At 41.7% G+C, this 18,443-nt stretch overlaps 1 protein-coding gene across 7 annotated transcripts in view; it reads right to left on the bottom strand.

The window, feature by feature from the left end:
• The window catches only part of SLMAP (sarcolemma associated protein), a 301,840-nt gene that overhangs the window by 14,616 nt on the left and 268,781 nt on the right, over positions 1-18,443 (bottom strand). For 6 of the 7 annotated variants that reach the window (XM_082265558.1, XM_082265562.1, XM_082265556.1 and 3 more), the window contains 7 exons: positions 14,977-15,057; positions 14,042-14,101; positions 11,187-11,312; positions 10,532-10,606; positions 9,360-9,680; positions 8,908-9,025; positions 4,984-5,155 (listed from right to left, as the gene is read on the bottom strand). In XM_082265558.1, coding sequence (XP_082121684.1) covers positions 4,984-5,155; positions 8,908-9,025; positions 9,360-9,680; positions 10,532-10,606; positions 11,187-11,312; positions 14,042-14,101; positions 14,977-15,057 — 953 coding nt within the window. The remainder of the gene's footprint in view (positions 1-4,983; positions 5,156-8,907; positions 9,026-9,359; positions 9,681-10,531; positions 10,607-11,186; positions 11,313-14,041; positions 14,102-14,976; positions 15,058-18,443) is intronic. The other variant, XM_082265559.1, reaches the window with a different exon arrangement.

The raw sequence follows: 18,443 nt of genomic DNA on the forward strand, positions 1-18,443 counted from the left end.
TTGCCATACTCAGGAGTATGCAGAATGTATTTTGGGGTGTAATTTCAAGTAGGCATATACTGTGTGTGAGAAATAACTTATGACAATTTTGTGTTAAAAAAAAAAAAAATGTCTTCATTTTCCCAAGAATTGTGAGAAAAAAATTACAACTTCAAAAAACCCACCATGCCTCTTACTAAATATAAATACCCTGGAAGGTCTACTTTCCAAAAAGGGGTAATTTGAGAGGTATTTGTAGGGCCTCAAGAAATTAGATCGGCCATTGGTACATCAGGTGTGATCAATTTTCAATGACTGATACCATAACTTGTAGACTAACTTTCACACAAACTAAATGATATCCACTAATTTGGCATATTTTTAACCAAAGATATTTAGCAGTATAAATTTTGGTCCAAACTTATGAAAAAAATTACTTACCGGTATTTGCAAAATTTTATAATAGAAACTAAAACAAAAAAAGTTTTTTTTTTTCTTCAAAATTTTCGCTCTTTTTTACTTATTTCCCCCCCCAAAAAAAACCCAGTGGTGATTAAATACCACCAAAAGAAAGTTCTATTTGTGTAAAAAAATTTTGATTGGGTATAGCATGACTGAGAAATGATCATTCCGAGTGTGAGTGCTGAAAGCTAAAAATTGGTCTGGGCAGGAAGGGGATGAAAGTGCTCTGTATTGAAGTGGTTAAAATGCATCCAGAGGGAAATCGAATGCTGCATTTGCACCATGAGATTCCCAATAAAATGAAAATGCACTGTTTGAGATGCATGGGGGTGCCATTAAGAATCAATGGCAGCTCTGCATGTCTGCAAAGGAGCTGAAAGGTGTCGCTGTAGGTGGTTGATGGTGTGGAAACAGGTGCGATTTACACACTGTCCAGCACTCACAAACACCCTTACAAGTGTGCACCTAGCCTTAGTGAGTCATTGACTCATAACATGAATAAGCATATCAGCTGTCCTTACACAGGATTTAAACAGGTCTATTTCAGGTCTGTCACGCACCAAAAAAAGATTACTGCTTTTTACTTATACCTTTTAAAAACAAGTTAGCAAAGCCATTTTTAAAAGGAAATCTGTCATATAAAAACATTTAGGCTGCCTTTGCTAAATTCTCTCTCCAAGAATGATAGTTAACTGGCTATAAAGCTTATCCACTGTCTACTACCTGAATCACTAATTCTGAACACGGACAGAAATGAAGCAGAGTTTTCCCTAACTGCCATCAGATGCATGATTGTTTGGGGTCAGTGATTTTAAAGCGGAGTTCCAGCCATTTCACTCACCTGTCCAACGGTCCAGCGATGCGGCCGCCCGAAGCCTCGATCCTCTCCCTCTGGTCTCGGCGGCGCCGGCATCACTGCTGTGGGCACCCAGCTGTGACAGTTTGTGGCTTCACAGCCGGGTACCCACTGCGCATACGCGAGTCGCGCTGTGAGTCTTGACTGGCCGGCAATCTTCTGGGACCTCTGACATGTCCCAGAAGATTGCAGGGAGGGAGGGGGAGAGGAGAACTTCCATTCAGGGCGCCGCGGCACTCCGAGCGGAGGTGGGAGCCGGTACCTCTCAAAACTAGGTACCGGCTCCCCTCCCCAAAAAAAATGACATGCCAAATGTGGCATGTCAGGGGGTTAGAATACCTAAAGCGGAAGTTCCACTTTTGGGTGGAACTCCGCTTTAAGCTAAGAACATTGCTTTTTCTGAAGGAGAGCAGCAATGGCAGCCTTCATATTTCTTTCACAACCGCTGTACTTAAAACTGAACTCCAAGAATTCAGCTCCCTTGTAAAACGAAGGCATAGTAGGAGTTAGGTTAAACAATGTGTATGCAACCTCTTGGACTTATCTCTAGTACATCTGAAAGCTTTAAAGAACTCCTGGAAGACAGCTAGGGATGCACCGATACCAGGCATTTGAGTATCGGTACTCGCCCAGAAGCTCCCAATAAAGAAACCGATACTTTGTGGTGCTGAAAACTGAACAGACTGATAACATTAGGTAAATCGATCACAAGCCCATGCAGGGAGATTGTAGTGTGCTAGTGAGGCAAGGTGACTCAAGGGTTCCATAGTTGACTCTGCTGAGCCTGGTGGAGTGAACAGCTGCCTCTAACCAAGGAGTTCTTTGGTGCTGAGGGTGAGCTGACGAAGCACACATCATAGTCAACTATGGAACCCTTGAGCCACAGTGCCTTACTGGCACACTACCATCTCCCTGCATGGGCTTGTGATCCATTTACCTAATGTCATCAGTCTGTTCAGTTTTCCAATAAATGATTACTCGCCGATAACAAAAAAAAAAAATGGTATCGGTTCAACCCTAAAGACAGCTATCTCTGTCGTTTTGGGAGCCCAATGCTGGAAATTCTGGTTTTGGCATCTTCAAGTGTAGAGTCAATGCAGCTGCTATATCCACCTCTCCCCTCCACCTACCCAACAACAGAAGCCTTTGTATTATGTGAACACATTTACCAAATACAAAGGCTTCGGTGAATGGTCAGCAGAGGGGAGGGGTGGATATAGCTGCTGTGTGCGCTTCTCTCCTCTTACAGGAGAGGATCCTAGGGAGTGCAATAAACCTGACAGATGTAAAGAATAGAGAAGTCCAGGTGGTGGCATTCATTTTGTTGGACATAACTCATGCTAAGCTTGCAATTTTTACTAAGTGGTTGAATTTCTGCAATTCAGTTTTAACAATTTTTTTTGGGGGGGGAGCGGGTACCTAGTTTTGAAGGTACCCGCTCCCACTTCCGCTCGGAGCGCCGCGGGGCCCTGAGCGGAAGTTCTCCTCTCCCCCTCCCTCCCTGCAATCTTCTGGGACACGTCAGAGGTCCCAGAAGATTGCCGGCCAATCACGGCGCGCAGCGCGACTCGCGCATGCGCAGTGGGTACCCGGCTGGGAAGCCGCAAACTGTAACAGCCGGGTGCCCACAGCAGTGATGCCGGCGCCGAGAGAGAGGATCGAGGCTTCGGGCGGCCGCATCGCTGGACCGTTGGACAGGTGAGTCAAATGGCTGGAACTCCGCTTTAAGGACCAGGCCTATTTTTGACACTTGTTGTTTAGAAGTTAAAATCAGTAATTTTTGCTAGAAAATTACTTAGAACCCTGAAATATTATATAATTTTTTAGCAAAGACTCTGAAGAATAAAATAACGGTCAGTTCAATATTTTTTGTCACGCGGTATTTGCGCAGCGGTCTTTCAAACTAAATTTTTTTGGAAAACATACATTTCACTGCATTAAAAAAAAAAAAAAACTAAAGTTAGCCTAATTTTTTTTTCTATAATGTGAAAGATAATATTATCCCGAGTAAATAGATACATGTCATGCTACTAAATTGCGCACGCTCGTGGAATGGCGACAAACATTGGCGCTTAATCTCCATAGGCGATGTTTTTAAATTTTCTACAGGTTACCAGCTTAAAGGTACAGAGGAGGGCTAGAATTATTGCGCCCGCTCTAACGATCGCGGCGATACCTCACATGTGTGGTTTGAACTGGGGTCAAAGAGACCTCAGATCTAACATCTACACTAAAAAGCAAAAAAAAAAGTCTTTTTTTTTTTCCATCATGAAAAAAATGGGCCCTTTAAGACCGTTGGGAGGAAGAGACATATGACGTCGCTCTGGTCCTCCAAGGCCATAGATTAGAGTGGGGGCCAGCTTGCCCTCACATGACTTCCTGCCTAGAAGAGTAAAGGACTGGATCAGTTTCCCCGCTACCGACGCCTCCGGTAAGCGGGAAAAACAACCGGGAAGCAGCGGGAGGGGGCACCTCTTCCGCCGCCCATAAAAGTGATCCTGTGGGAATCAACTGCTGGGACAACTTTTATATGAAAGAGGACCGCCCGCTCAGTAAATAAATATAAAAAAAAAAAAAAAAAGCTATCTGCTGCCATAACCCCGGTATTGAAGGTCAAAGTAGCAACAGATAACTGCGGTGGGCAGTCCGGAAGTGGTTAAAAGGTAACTGGTAATCAGAGGGAAACACATGAAGTTTCCTCCAAAGCCATCACAACTGCATCATTATTATTAACGCATTAGGCAGAGAGTTAAGTTCCTATTGGATAATATATCAGCTCCTTTTTTTCCCACATGTAGGATTGCATAAGAATTGGGAATTACATTTTTTATGTTTTATTAAATTAAACTGAGGGAATTTTGAATGGTTTGCTTAGAAGCAAACTTGATATAGTGAGGTTCCTATTTAAAGGCTGACGCCACCTTTTGCACCATGTTACAACGATATTTAGGGTGTAAAATGTAACATGGTGCAAGTGGGACCATCCCCAGCCCATGAATTGCCCAATCTTGTGACAGCATGTGAAGTTGTTCTTCCCTGCAGCAGCTATTACTTTTGAAATTGGCAAGGCTGTACTGTAGGGGGTCTGCCTGTAAAGCCACGTCAATCCTTCACAAAGAACAACTCTCTTCTGCAACCATGGCAGACCGACTTGTAGCTCTCAATGGAACATGAGTACAGTAGTCACTGCAAAAGTAGGCCATTGACATTTCCTCCAGTTCTCCAACTTAAAGTCTGCACCACAATATGGACAGAGAGATGAGAAAGTCTGCAGGAACCTGGCATTGCGCACCTACGACTCACTGACCATGGGAGCAATGCTTTGCAGGGTCCTACGGGAAAAAATAAATGCACATTTTCCAGCAAATATATGTGCATTTATTTATTTTAAAAGGAGGCTTTTAAGAAGAAAGCTTTAAAACACATTCATGTCCATTCTCCAGCAGGCTTCTTCTCTTCATTCTATCACTGGCTCAATTGCACATGTACTATAGAAAAGTTTGACAGATCTATAGCGCTAGATAACCAGTGAAAATACATTTAATGCGTAACTTTTTCACATTCATAGATGAAGGATGATCCCTACCCTCAGCTGCCTAAAGAATCATACTGATTCTTGGACCTGCATGGCTCTTCAATTCTCGTGCTATTCATTGAACTGTTTGGTCAATACTGTCCCATCTCACCTCTTGCTGAATGCTGAGTACACGATTCTCTGCCTCTTTCAGCTGAGTTTTTAAGTCGGTTGCCTCTCGCTGACTTTGCGCTTTCAGAGAGCCCACCTGGTTTTCAAGCTCTTTCCGGGTGATTTCCAGGACACCTAGGTTACTTGTGAGGTCTTGGGACTGCTTCTGGGAACTACAAAGTATACACAGAGGCAATTATTGGCTTGGAAAGAAAATGATTGCATCCATATTTGAATAGGATAAAACAAATAAACACAAACACACACAAAACACACCATGATAAAGCAATTGTTTAACTGCAGTGAAATGTGGGTATTTTCGGTTAGTGTACCACAGTGTTTTAGCCTACACTGCTTAACAAGCCACATTATATAAAAAGAAAAGTAAAACCCAAGCAAATTGGTTTTAGGCTCTGAAATTGGTCTGTAGAACATTTGTGCTCAAAAGATTAAAGATGAACTCACAAAATACAGTTCACAAATAAGTTTAAAAACATATCTGTTTATATATGAACAATTTTTTTTGTTAAAGTGATGTAAAGGCCTTCTTAATGGTTTATACCTACAGGTAAGCCTATAATAAGGCTTACCCCTAGGTACTGTAATTATCTTCTAAACGAACCATTTAGGAGATATTAACTTTAATAGTGCCAGTGATGTCACCGGCGCATTCGCATTGGGCTCTCAAACGGCATGCCGCCCATAGAGACAGCTGCACTGCGGCTGTGACTCCCACACGCATGCGTGGGAATGACGGCATCATGGCTCAGCCAGTCAAGTGGCTGCAGCCCGTGAACCTGGAAGGAAGACCGGGTGCAAATGGAAGCCCCGGGAGGTGCGACAGGACACCGCTGGAATGCTTTGTTTTCAGGCAAGTCTTTGATAATGTGTTAGTATGCGATGCACACTAGCACAATATGCTCTAAACTTGCACGAAGATTATTTTCTTGTTTTCTTTTTTGCGGTTTACTACCGCTTTACAACAAAATAGTATCCCAGGCATCTCCGCTAGAAGGCACAGCCAAGCATGTGGCCTCACTAGACACTTAAGTTACTGTGGATATCCCTCTATTAGTATTTTCATAAAGTTGATTTACATATTTCTTATTTTTACAATATCAAAGATAGATTTCCATGACATTAAAACAGGCCTTTAGTGGTATCTCAAAGGACAAAATATTGAAGACATTCCAATGTATTTAAATGCAAATCCATAGTTTTTTTTATATTTATCAAAAATTAAAACTTATAATGGTATTATCCTTGCAATCAAAAGAATTGAATTTACAATAAAGCAGTGTATCTGCAAAATAAAGGCTTTTAAGCATGAATGGCTCATGAAAAGCTAATTTGTGTATTCCCATAAATGTACAGTAGGCGAAGAATTATCTCCTTTAAAACTTTAAGGGTAACACCATCATGAATGTAAGATGAATTGTAAAACTATACTGGACTTTCCTGCAATAAAAAAATTAAGGCTTTTGTTTTTTTTGGGATACCACTAAATTCACATTTCATTTGATGAAGATCAGTCTTCAAAGTTTTTACCACAGTAGGCAATCAGCAGGCCTGGGACAGGTCTGTGACCAAAACTGATTAACTGATCAGACATTGAAAAGCTTCCATACATGAGGGAGTCATCTCTTAATTATACAATTAGATCCATATATATTTGGACATGATTTTCATACTTTTGGCTCTGTATGCCACCAGAATAAAATAAAAGTGAAACAATCCAAAATTAATTTGAAGTGCAGACTTTCAGCTTTAATTCAAGGGGTTGAATAAATATCAAGTACAAATTTTAGGAACTGCAACCGTTTTTATAGTCTTATAGTTTATAATGGCCCCCGGTGACATCATCCAACTACACAAACATGGCTGCCAACCAGAGACCAGCCAGACTAATGGAAAATAGCCATCAGCTACAAACACTGAAGCATGCTGCCAGGATCTTTCCTGCACCCTCTGCAACGGGACCCCCCCTGAAGGTAGGACACACGTTCAGGGGAGACACTGCTGTGCACTCTGCACTGGGACCCCCCTTGCACTATACCCACACTGCAAACAGTAGGGCATGCACCTAGGGGTCTCCTACACTGGGACCCCTTCAGACTACCAGGGTGGGACATACACTATCCCAGGACCCATACAAAGGGGGAGACCCCAGGGGTATCTGCTGCATTCTCTGCCCTGGGACCCCCACTAGACTCAAGGTCCAGACAGGGGGGGATGGGAGTGGGGGAAGCCCAGCTCAGTGAGGGATTAAAGTATAGGAGGAGGGAACCTGCAGGCAGGTCTGACCGCCCCTGGAGGTTATCCGCATCCACCCCAAACAAAATTACCAAAAGGGGAGAGGAGGAACTGTAATTACCCTTCCATGGTGCAGGTAACGCTCCAGACATAACTCCTCGCCGCTGAAGTAGGGGAGCTGTTGGACTAGCCGCCGCTGCAACTCAGACCCAAGCCCGGTCGTATGCGACCCTGCAAGATGTTTAACCCACAGGCCAGCCTCTGTTTGTGAGGCTATGTCACGGCCGACATAGAATGTAGCTGCAGTCCGCACGCGCTCGCTGGCTGGGCTGGGGGGACCACTGGATCTAGATTATCCAGCCCGACAGTTGATTGTAAATCTTCAGAGAAAAAGCAAAAAAAGATGCAAGGAAGGAGAAAATTGCTAGGACCAGAGATCCCAGCTGGGAGCCTAGGTCCTTACTCCTGACTAGAAAAATTAAAACTGATTACCTAGAGCAGAGAGGTAATATACCAGCTGAGGACGGCCCATGGTAAAAACAGGTGTTTTTTGTTCTGCCTATTCCTACTCCTTGAGAAGGCAATATAACCCACTAGTTCTGATTTATGGAGCGCTATGTCCGTCGATGAACGAAAGAGAAAAACAGATTGTGCCTGTGTCCAAATATATATGAACCTAACTGTAGCTATTCTCCAACAGTCAGAAAGTTCCTAAAATGACCTATGATAGCACTGTGCGATGCAGTTGAACTGACTTTTTTTTTTAGTTCTAGCACTCCCTCTTCCAGTCTGAGGTCGGCTGTGGAGTAAATTACAGAAATCTAATATAAAGACAGATCTGTGCAGTTCTATTATGCATTCAGTTTTTTTTTTTTTTTTTTTTAAGGAATGCATAATTAGACTAAATAGGTTATAAAAGCAAGGGTTTGTTCATTTGAACGCATTCTCTGCATGATGGTTAAAAAAAAAACTTCCATGATTTGCCACCTACCCCTTCAAAATCTTCCTCTTAATACCATCTGTAGCAGTAATATTGCCTCTCCCTCTTCACACAGGAAACCGAGGCATCAGTGGGAGCCATTGGCTCCTGTTACTGCCTGTTAAATCCTGTAAAGGAGGGACTGTGGGGGTCCCACACTGTGAGAGACTACAGATGCAAACAACCCAGTTCGGGAATGCGCCCGTATGAGTGCCCTCATATTAAGCATCTTGCTATGGGGGCATTCAGAGGAGAGGAGAAGCTGAGAGTGCCAGTGGGGTACCCCAGAAAAGGAGGTTTGGGGCTACTAAATACAATAAATTTTCCCAGAGCAGGTAACTATAAGTTGTGTATTTTAAGAATAATTATGCCTTTACAACTGCTTTAAATTGTGTTATTTCTATCTGCCTGAAGCTTGGCCTTAAAATTAGGAATAAAATCCTAGAAGAGTTCTGTAGTACTGCAAGCCTCACGTGAATAAAACCATACAGCCAAGTCCGATATTTTGGCGGATGTTTAAAATAATCAACACTTAGAAACATCCATAAATGAGTGAAAAGGTTGTATAAATGGTTAGAAAAAGCCATAATGGAGGCACTGCTGTACAAATATATATTTTTTGTAGGTTTTAAAAAAAAAAAAAAAAAATGTTAATATTCTAGATCTGCTTATGGGGTAATATTCTGCCCTTACCTGCGAAGCTCCCCCTCGGTCCTCTGGCATTGCTCAGTCAGCACTTTGTTCTCCTTCTGCAGAGCCTTGCACTCCGTCTCCAGAGAAGACACACTTTGTTTGAGCTCTTCAAGTTCAGCTTTGGAAGAGAAGGCAACATACATTATCTAGGCTCTGTTCACATCTAGGCGTCCGAGATCGCAGGCAGAGTCGCACTGATTCTGCCCGCAATCCTTAATCATGGCAAATCGCAGAACACCTGTGAGATCCCTGTCACTTTCAATGGCACCCTGATCACGGCGCAAATTTGCCACGATTATTGTCCGAATTACGATAATATTGCACAATCAATGCAGTGTTAACATGGTAAAGTGGCAAAAAGACAAAATGTGGAGTTTGGAGGACAACAAGCACCTTTAGGATGTATCTGTGTGGAGATGCTTTAGGATGAGCGTTATGATGACAGTACTTACCCTGCCACCGTGCTGAATCGCTTTTCTGCTGGTCCTCCCGATCCTTGCACTGGGTCTGGAAACTAGCTTGCAGAGTGACAATTTCTTTCTCATAATCGGAGGCAGTTTTCTTCCAGTGTTCCAGCTCAAGGCGCACTTCCTGCAGTTCACCCTGAAGCTCACGTATGTCACCTTCTCTCTCATTGGCTACCTGTTCAGAAACATGTTTCAGGATAGCAATCTCTTCCTGCGCATTCATCAGCTCTTCCCGAGTGTTGGAGATCTCATTTTCTTTATGTTCCCGCAGGATTTCAATCTCTTCCTGTAACCTATGCAACTGAGCTGAATCAACAAATCGGGATTATTAATTATGTTAAACTCTCACCATATTGTGTGTCAGAAAAGCAAACTGTGAAACTGCATGGTGTGCACCTTTTAGATTCTCAAGGATATATGATATTTATACAGGTGCCAAGAGACATACGATCATGACATAGTTTATTTAAAAAAAGTCAGCACCAGACATACGTAATTGCCTTGCCAATCGAGCCCATAAGCCTAAACATACTTGAAATGAGCCAAGCCTTCATGTTTACGCATACAGTGCCCAATTATTATACATGAGATCAATGAAAGCAAACAAGCAAATCCAGCTACTCTTGAAAGCCATTTGAGCCCCCAGGCATGTGAATGAAATAACTAAATAACTATTTTAAACAGTAAATAGCAATCAACATCCCTAATGGAAACTGATAAATTGAGAAAACACGATCACATAAGTGGAGAAGCTGGCGTCACCATCTGTAAGAAATGTAGCCATCTATGGGCACATCTGACAAAACCAAGCTGTTGCACAAAAACCATTCTTGTGTAGAGTTAAATATCATGACAATGTATGGAGTGACCTTTTTCTACAAAAAAATCAGGAAAAATGTCACAACACTGATAGAAAAAAGTGAACAATCTCGACTTGATTTAACACTGCTCACTGCTTGAAACACTAAAGACACTGCACTGACCAATAGAGATGCATTGATCAGGGGTCTTATAAGTTCTGACAGTACATACGGAGACAGATTTTTTAACATCTTTAGTGTTCAGACTAGCTAAAACCTAATTACTCCAAAAAAAACAATGAAGTTCTTATATATGATCTTATTTCGGATTGGATCAAGCAAAATGATCTTGAATACCTTGGAGGTTCTGGATCTGCTTGGTGGAATCTTCAGCCTGTTTTCTACTGGATTTTCTTTCTTCTTCTAGGAGTGCTGCAAACACAAAATCTACTTTAGAATGTCAAAAGATGAAAAAATACACAGATCTTCTTACTTCCTAAAATGGAATCCCAAGATAAATTAAATTTCTACACCTCTGATACAAGTAGAACGCCACACATAGGTGCGAGAGAGATGAAAAGTGGCCTTTAGACCTAGCTCCGGATGACAAGCCACCACCCCCTATCGGGAGGAGCTAGATCTAAAGGCCATCTTTCATCTCTCACACTTTGAGTAGTTCTTAGGTGTACAGAGTTCTCCTTGTACATTCCCACTGCATCAGATTAGGCATTCACACCTGCTTGCTGCTTTGAAGTGGGTCCACCAGAGCCCTATCAGCAGTTCTCCACTAAGCATTTACAAAGCCTACACCACTTAGACATTTTTGTTCCATTGACACATCCAACAGAAGAGTGGGGCTTTTACCGTGTTTATATTTGCTCAAGCCTGCACAGACATAAAATGGTGAAGCGCTGCAAAGGTGAGGTAGAAGTGAAACTTATCACTGTAAGCAGACTGCGACAGAAATAAAATGTGGTAAGAGCAAAATCTCATCCAGGAACCCCAATCTCACCTTGAAGTTCAAAGCATTTCTGTCGACTAGTTTTGGCTAGATCCTGGGCTTCGGATAGTTCCTTCCGCAGCTGCTGGATCTCTTGCTTTGCATCATTAGTGCCAGATTGTACATGATGTATCTCATCTGGAGGAAAACACAACATTTTATGATTTACTCCATCACAGGATCAAAAGCACTAAGCTTAAAACCTAAAGAAAAGGTTGAGACTCAAAAGGGGAGTAAAGGCAAAAACAGAATCAAGCCTATCTGCTGCTGCCAAGAGTTGTTCTTGCTCAGAATTGGACTCAACAGACTACACTCAATATATCTAAAATTTCACTTTTAAATGCAAGTGGAGTCTTTACAAATGCATTACAAAATAGATTAGCTGCCCTCGACACCTAAGGTTTAATATTTTTAAAATCTGAAAAACTTGTGTGGATGGTTGCTATGATCAGCAGCTCAACTTTTACGCCATTTTTTATAAATCAGCTTGAGGTTTATAATTTCATGGGGATAGCCAACATTTCATCCGTTTTTTATTAGTCCGTTCTAATGGGCCTGTGGTCAGACCCTTTATTTTTATTGATGATTTTGTCCCCCGCTAGGAAGACTAAGCCTACTTAGACTTAGGGCAAAAATGGCAGGCGAGTTATGAGGGGGCCTGCAAAAAGAAACAGTGCAGGGCTCAGAAAGCATAAGGGGATTGGCAGATCACAGCAGAGCAATGCTGGAATCTCTGAGCGTGCCAGCATGTTTTTTGAGGACAACCCAGTAGATCGGGAAAGAAAAAAAAAAAAAAAAAAGAAAGAAAAAAAAAAAAGAAAGAAAAAAAACTACGAGGGGATTGAGGTTCCTCGGTAATAGAACAAAGCAAAAAAAAAAAAAAAAAAAAGGGGGCCCAATAAAGGAAATCAACCATCACATGATTGAAAAAAAAAAAGTTTTGAAAAAAAAAGTTTTAAATTTAACCACTTTAGCCCCAGCCCTATTTCGGACACTTTTTGTTCACAAGTTAAAACCAGTATTTTTTCCTAGAAAACTACTTAGAACCCCCAAACATTATATATATTTTTTTAGCAAAGACTCTGGAGAATAAAATGTCGGTCATTGCAAAATTTTTTGTCACGCGGTATTTGCGCAGCGGTCTTTAAAACGCCATTTTTTTGGAAAAAATTTGAAAAATCACATTTCACTGCATTTAAAAAATACTAAACAGTAAAGTTAGCCCATTTTTTTTGTATATTGTGAAAGATGATGTCACGCCGAGTAAATAGATACCAAACATGTTACGGTTTAAAATTGCGCCCCCCCGTGGGATGGCGACAAACTACGGTCAATAGAGATCTCAATCTGCGACGCTTTAAATTTATTTAACGGTTACCAGTTTAGAGTTATAGTGTAGCTCTTTTTTTTTTAATTATTGCCCACGCTCTGGCGATCGCGGCGATACCTCACATGTGTGGTTTGAACAGCGATTTCATTTGCGGCTCGACTTGCGTATACGTTTTTTTTTGTGCGCGAGCTAACGGTGACGGGGACGGCTAAATTTTTTTTTTTTTTTTTTTTCCTATTTATTTTTTCTTTTTTTTAAACTTTATTACAGGTTTTTAAAAAAAAAAAAAATCTGATCACTTTTATTGCTGTCACAAGCAATGTAAACATCCCTGGTGACAGCAATATGTCGTGACAGGTACACTTTATGGAGGGATCGAGGGTCTAAAAGACCCTAGACCCCTCCACTACACTTCCCTGTATGCAAAACGCCGAAAACGGCATTTTTGCATACAGCCGTTTTTCAAATCTGCCGCCTTTTGCAGCACAGTAACCCGGACGTGACGTCATGGACGCCGCCTCCGGGTTACGTCATCGGAGACCCGATCGATGCCGTTTCCGGCATTCATCGGGACTCCATCCAGCCGGCGGACGTGCCGGCTGGGTGCTCGGGGCTCCCGGTGGGACGGTAGCCCCGAGCAAAGCCGCGGAAGGCGGCGGGAGGGGGGGGACGTCCCCTCCCGCCCCCCCGGGTAACGATCGAGCGGCTCCCGAGCCGCATCGATCGTTACCGACGGAAAGCCGACCGTCGGCTTCAAACAACGGTACCGGGATGATGCCTCTAGCTAGAGGCATCATCCCGGTATAACCACTCAAAGTCAGCCGACGTAGAGGTTACGTGACTGGTAGTAAAGTGGTTAAAGTTTATGTAAACTCCAAAAAAGAACAACTTTTGCTTCCCTTTTGGTTAATACACTGACTGATGGTGTTTTGTTCTAAGCTTTCGAAGAGAGAAAAATAAGTTGCTTGTGTTAGTTCAGAGCTGTTGTGTGCACAGTGGAGTCTAACCCTCTAGCCCTCCTGTTAGCTTGGTACTAGAGAATGATTGGTCTCTATTTAAGTGCAGAAGAGAACTCGACAGAGCTCACACCAAGTCCAAAAAATGTGTTGTCAACCCACAACAGGACGTCAAAACCAAGTGCATTATTGGTAATAAACCAGTATTCTTATGTAATTTTAGGGTCTAAAAGTCAACTTGTAAACTTTAAATACTGTGCCAAGCATTAATGTATGGGATGAATGAAGGAATAACAGTTTGGGTTTCCCGCCTAGCAACCAATTTGGGCCTTCCATAAAACCTTCATTAACAGGAAATTAAGACATTAAAGGATGAGGTAAAATGCTTAAACTCACTTTCCTGGGGTAAACACTGACCTGAAAGTGATTTTTACAGGTAAATAGAACACCTTTGTTTAGCACAACTGGCATAATCAGGACAGAAACCTTAACAAGCATTTTGACTGGTTGTTAGGAGCTACATAAACATTTTTTCTTTAAGACAATTTCAATATGTGAGAAAATACAAACCGTATGCCTACCTTTGAGTATGGTAACTTTATTAAGTGATTCGTTTAGCTCTTGCTCATCCATTTGGCCGTCTGTAGGAATAAATGAAGTGGAACCTGATTAGTGATGAAGCCGCTCCTATATACAAATCTAGCCATCTATACAAGAGCATTTAATCTGCATCACGCAACAAGCCTCCAGATTGCACATCACTTTACAAATTTACAAACAACAACAAAGAGTGCAACACAAGATAAAATACAAGTCACAAGACAACATGGAGTTCCCTGCCCAAAGGGCTTACAATCTAAATGGGATGACAGAAATATTAAGGAGCCAGGAGGAATCCATAGCGGTGCTGGAAAGAAAAGTGTATGTGCTGCCCACAGCAACCAGCCTTTCTACTTTACAGTAACATGCTAGTAATAGGGGAGGCAGATCCTGGTTGGTTGATATGAGCAATGTTTCCACTTCTAAAGAATATTCCAATACCACTAGTAAATTAGGGATTTGGAAAAAATTGTTTCAGAAATGGCCCACTGAATTTTGTTTGGAACAGGAAATGATATCACTTCTTTTTATGGAAACTTCCATGCTTTGATTTCTGACCAAATATACCATAGGACTGTAAACCGTTTTTGCAAAGGGAATAGGTATAAGCACAGATAGAGGTCTCCTGTCTCTAACACAAAACACAAGTGCAATATTCACAGCATAGTCTACTGCTTGATGCCATCATTCAGCACATCTGAATAACAGCACTGAAGCTCTGATTTATGCCCATCAAATCATTACCATGCATAATACTTATGATTAGTGTTTTGTGATTTGGGAACATTATTTTGACTCAAAAACAAATATACACATATAAAACAGAGACAAAATAATGATTAGCATCCAGATGTGCTTCCACAACTAGATCACACAATGTAACAGCTGTGCGCTTATTACACTGACACACTTATACCTGTAGTGTCGTCACTGCTTTTATCCTTGCTAGGACTGAGTGTATCTGATAAGTCTGAATCTCTCACGTCTACCGGACTCCCTACAAAAGTCACAGATAAGAAACAGTAAACTCAGTTTTATATATGGGTGTTTTACAATAATTATTAGGTAATCAACAACTTTATCAATATATTTCTATGCCAAAACCAATTTACCGTCTCAATCCCGCAATGCCTGAGCTTCCTGTACCTGCCTAAGGTCTAGCCCAGGGTCTCTCAACCAGGGTTCCTCTTGAGGTTGCTAGGGGTTCCTTGAGCAATGGGCAATTTCTGCCTCTTAGATAAGTTCCCAATGATACCATTGTTCCTTTTAGCCATCTGTAAGGAGGTAATGCTTCCCAATGATGACAAGAGTAAGGAGCATTCTTCCCACTGACTGTCAACACTAATGTGTCATGAGTTGAAAATTCTACATTTTTAGCAGGGGTTCCCCAAGACCAGAAATTAATTTCAAGGGTTCCTTTGTGTTTGGTTGAGAAAGGCTGAGATAGCCAATTTCCTAGTGGAATTTTGCAAAAGATCATATCTTTGTTCTTATTACTAATAGTTTTTCACCATACATTCATTCATTTCTAGGACATTTATGATCTACTCATATTAAGACATTCCCGATAGTAGGTCAGTCTGTGTTCCCACTGGAATTTTGGCGATTCACCCCATTTGTTCAAATGACCATTTTTGAATGCACAGAAAGTAATGAGGGGGAAAAATATATATTTTTAGCTATTGCAGGAACAGGAAATTTGGGAAAACATCCAATGGAAAAAAACAACTGTTCTGGGACAACACAAAAAAAAAAACAAGCAGGTTTTTTTTTTTAACATTCTCTACTCTAAGTAAATTAAATATGTATAATTTAAGTTTCAGTTAAAGTTTACGGTAATGGGAAACTAAAGCTGGCTTTCAGGTGTATTCAGCTTGTGTTTGAGGGCCCATTCACACAATGTGGTTCGGGAAATGAGTGCCCTGTGTGCTCTTCCCTGCATTGCATTCAAAACTGCCATTGTGATCAGCAGCGGGCGACAATACATTAACAGCATCCCAGATGCAGACCACAAACATAGAATTTTTAAACGCCAGAAAATGTGGTACCATGTACACCATGCAATTCACTGCACTTTGTTTTTTCAAAAGTAGTGCATGTAATGGTGTTGAGTGTTCGGACACCATCTTGTCCTCTCAACGTCCATTTTGTGTAGTGACCCAGGCTCCTTGAGCGAAGTAGCCCCCACCTTTTTCTAATCAGAGGAACCAAAAGGCACTCCCTCACCAGGTTCCTGCTAGGCTGACATTTTTCACACCTTTACTATACACAAGCTTTGACCAAGCAGGAGTTGTGTCTGCGAGGACAGCAGGGGGTCAGATTAGATGTCCAGGGAAATTGCTTTGTACATTCTCCAAGCCAAATTGTTAACTTACATCTCACAATCCGGGCTCAAATCATATCTTTTTAACCAAACATAACATGTTAACAAAAAGTAGATATTTGGGTGCCCCATAAAATACCAATCGAATTAAGTCTAAGCACGGACACCGTCATGCCGAGGAAAGGCAAGCTAGCGATCCAAGGGCGTACAGGGCAGATGTTAGTCCGAAATACCCCATGTTTAGTGTCTAAAGATAGGGCATTCAAAAACGTACCATAAAATATCGGTTTCAAGCGTGTAACCGTTTCATAATTGAAGATATGAGTGCTTTTATTAATCTGTCAAAGCGGGCGGTCATTTAGAGGTTTATAGACTCAGAGCCAATTGGCTAAGTACTTCTGGTGAAACCCCCTGGAGAGTCAGGGAAAAAGGCAGGAACTGATAGAGAGCTCAGTTCTCATCCTAAGATCGATGGCATAACACCGCCCCAAGGAGAACCAAACATACCTGTTCAACTCTGAAACTTAAGGTAATACTAGGACTGTTTTAATGCAAGTATTTTCATTCTTTTATTCTCCTTTTTCTAAATTGCTGTATATTGTGTCTCCATTTCTTTGTAACCCATTTTTCTGTAAATATTTTTATTCGCACCAATTTTAAAACCTTTCTTATAATTAAACCTTATTTTGAAAAGTGTTAACTTTTGTCTCTAAGCTCTTAAACGCAACTTGACCCAAACGACCCTGCCTCCTGAAGTGCGCTATTGTGTGTTATAGACAGTTATTTTAAAGTCATAATTGATATTTGTACTGTTTAGGCTAACCTATCTGAAACATTCTTGTCAGGTGACAGTGTGTGTTAGACGGTTATTCTAAAGTCATAATTGATATTTGTGAAATCAGGAGCATGCGCTAAGCTGAAACGTAGCGGTGGTGGCAGTGAAAGGGTTAATCGTTTAATTAACCCGGTGACAATCGCTCTCATTCTGCTGGCATCTAGATTGTGGTCCCGCAAGCTGGACAATCTGTGTGCTGGGCGCAGCTGAGAGTGGCATTGTTACGCAAGTGACGGCAGGGTGTGAGATTGCTTGGTCTTTGGTCACGAGGTGGATGAGAAGGCCAGGGGTCTGATACCCGTATTCGTCACAGTGCATACACTACTTTTTATGTGATCTGGTGCGATTTCTGCCCATTCAAATGAATGGGCTAAAAATTGCACTGCAGGGGAATGCACAGGGATTTCGGTGCTTACTGGCACTGAGAGCGATTTTAAGGCTTCTTAGATCATTCAGTTAACTCTCAGGTATCTCTCACCTTGCTAGGCCAACCTTATTACACTGGATACAATATACCACACATCCACTAGATAGCGACATCTTGGGTAATGACTGAGGAGAGTTCGTGTTTTTATTTGAATCCCTTTTTAATTATAAATATATTTATATTAATGCCCTTTTGTAGTAGTGGTTGGCCTACCATTTCGGATGTTTACAATAATTGTGGTTATGGAGATTAGGTAATAATAATTTACACACCCGATATGACATGCCTGCACGACGACATGGTGACATTTTAGATGTTTTGCCTGCTAGGTCGGTATATATTACGTTTTACAAAGAATTAAGTGTCTGTTTGCCAATTATTGACGATTGTATCGTCTTCTTGGATGAGTCCTTGGCTCAGAAATCCGGATCCTAGTAGCGTCTTAATGAGATGAAGGCACCGGATACGACGTGTCGGACCTACTCCAAGATGGCGACAGACCGGAAGTATGTTTATTATTCTCATGACTGTCCGAGTATGTATAAATTTGGCTTAGGAAGTGTACACTTAAGGCCCCTTGATGATCAACTTTAATTGGAAATGTGTTGGGCGTGGTTGCGCCGCTGTCGTCTATACAGTAGCGTGTTTTTACTTGTTACTAATGTCAATAAATGGGATTGCACTTTTTAACCACCGGGGTCTCTCTCATTATTGAGTACGAGAGCTGAACTTTGGAGGTCTTGACTTCTGGAGATGAAGGCGTGATGACGGGGGGGGGGGGGGGGATACAAACTACCT

This window comes from Pelophylax lessonae (genome assembly GCF_965119305.1).
Source record: "Pelophylax lessonae genome assembly, chromosome: 8".
In the NCBI taxonomy this organism is placed as follows: domain Eukaryota; kingdom Metazoa; phylum Chordata; class Amphibia; order Anura; family Ranidae; genus Pelophylax; species Pelophylax lessonae.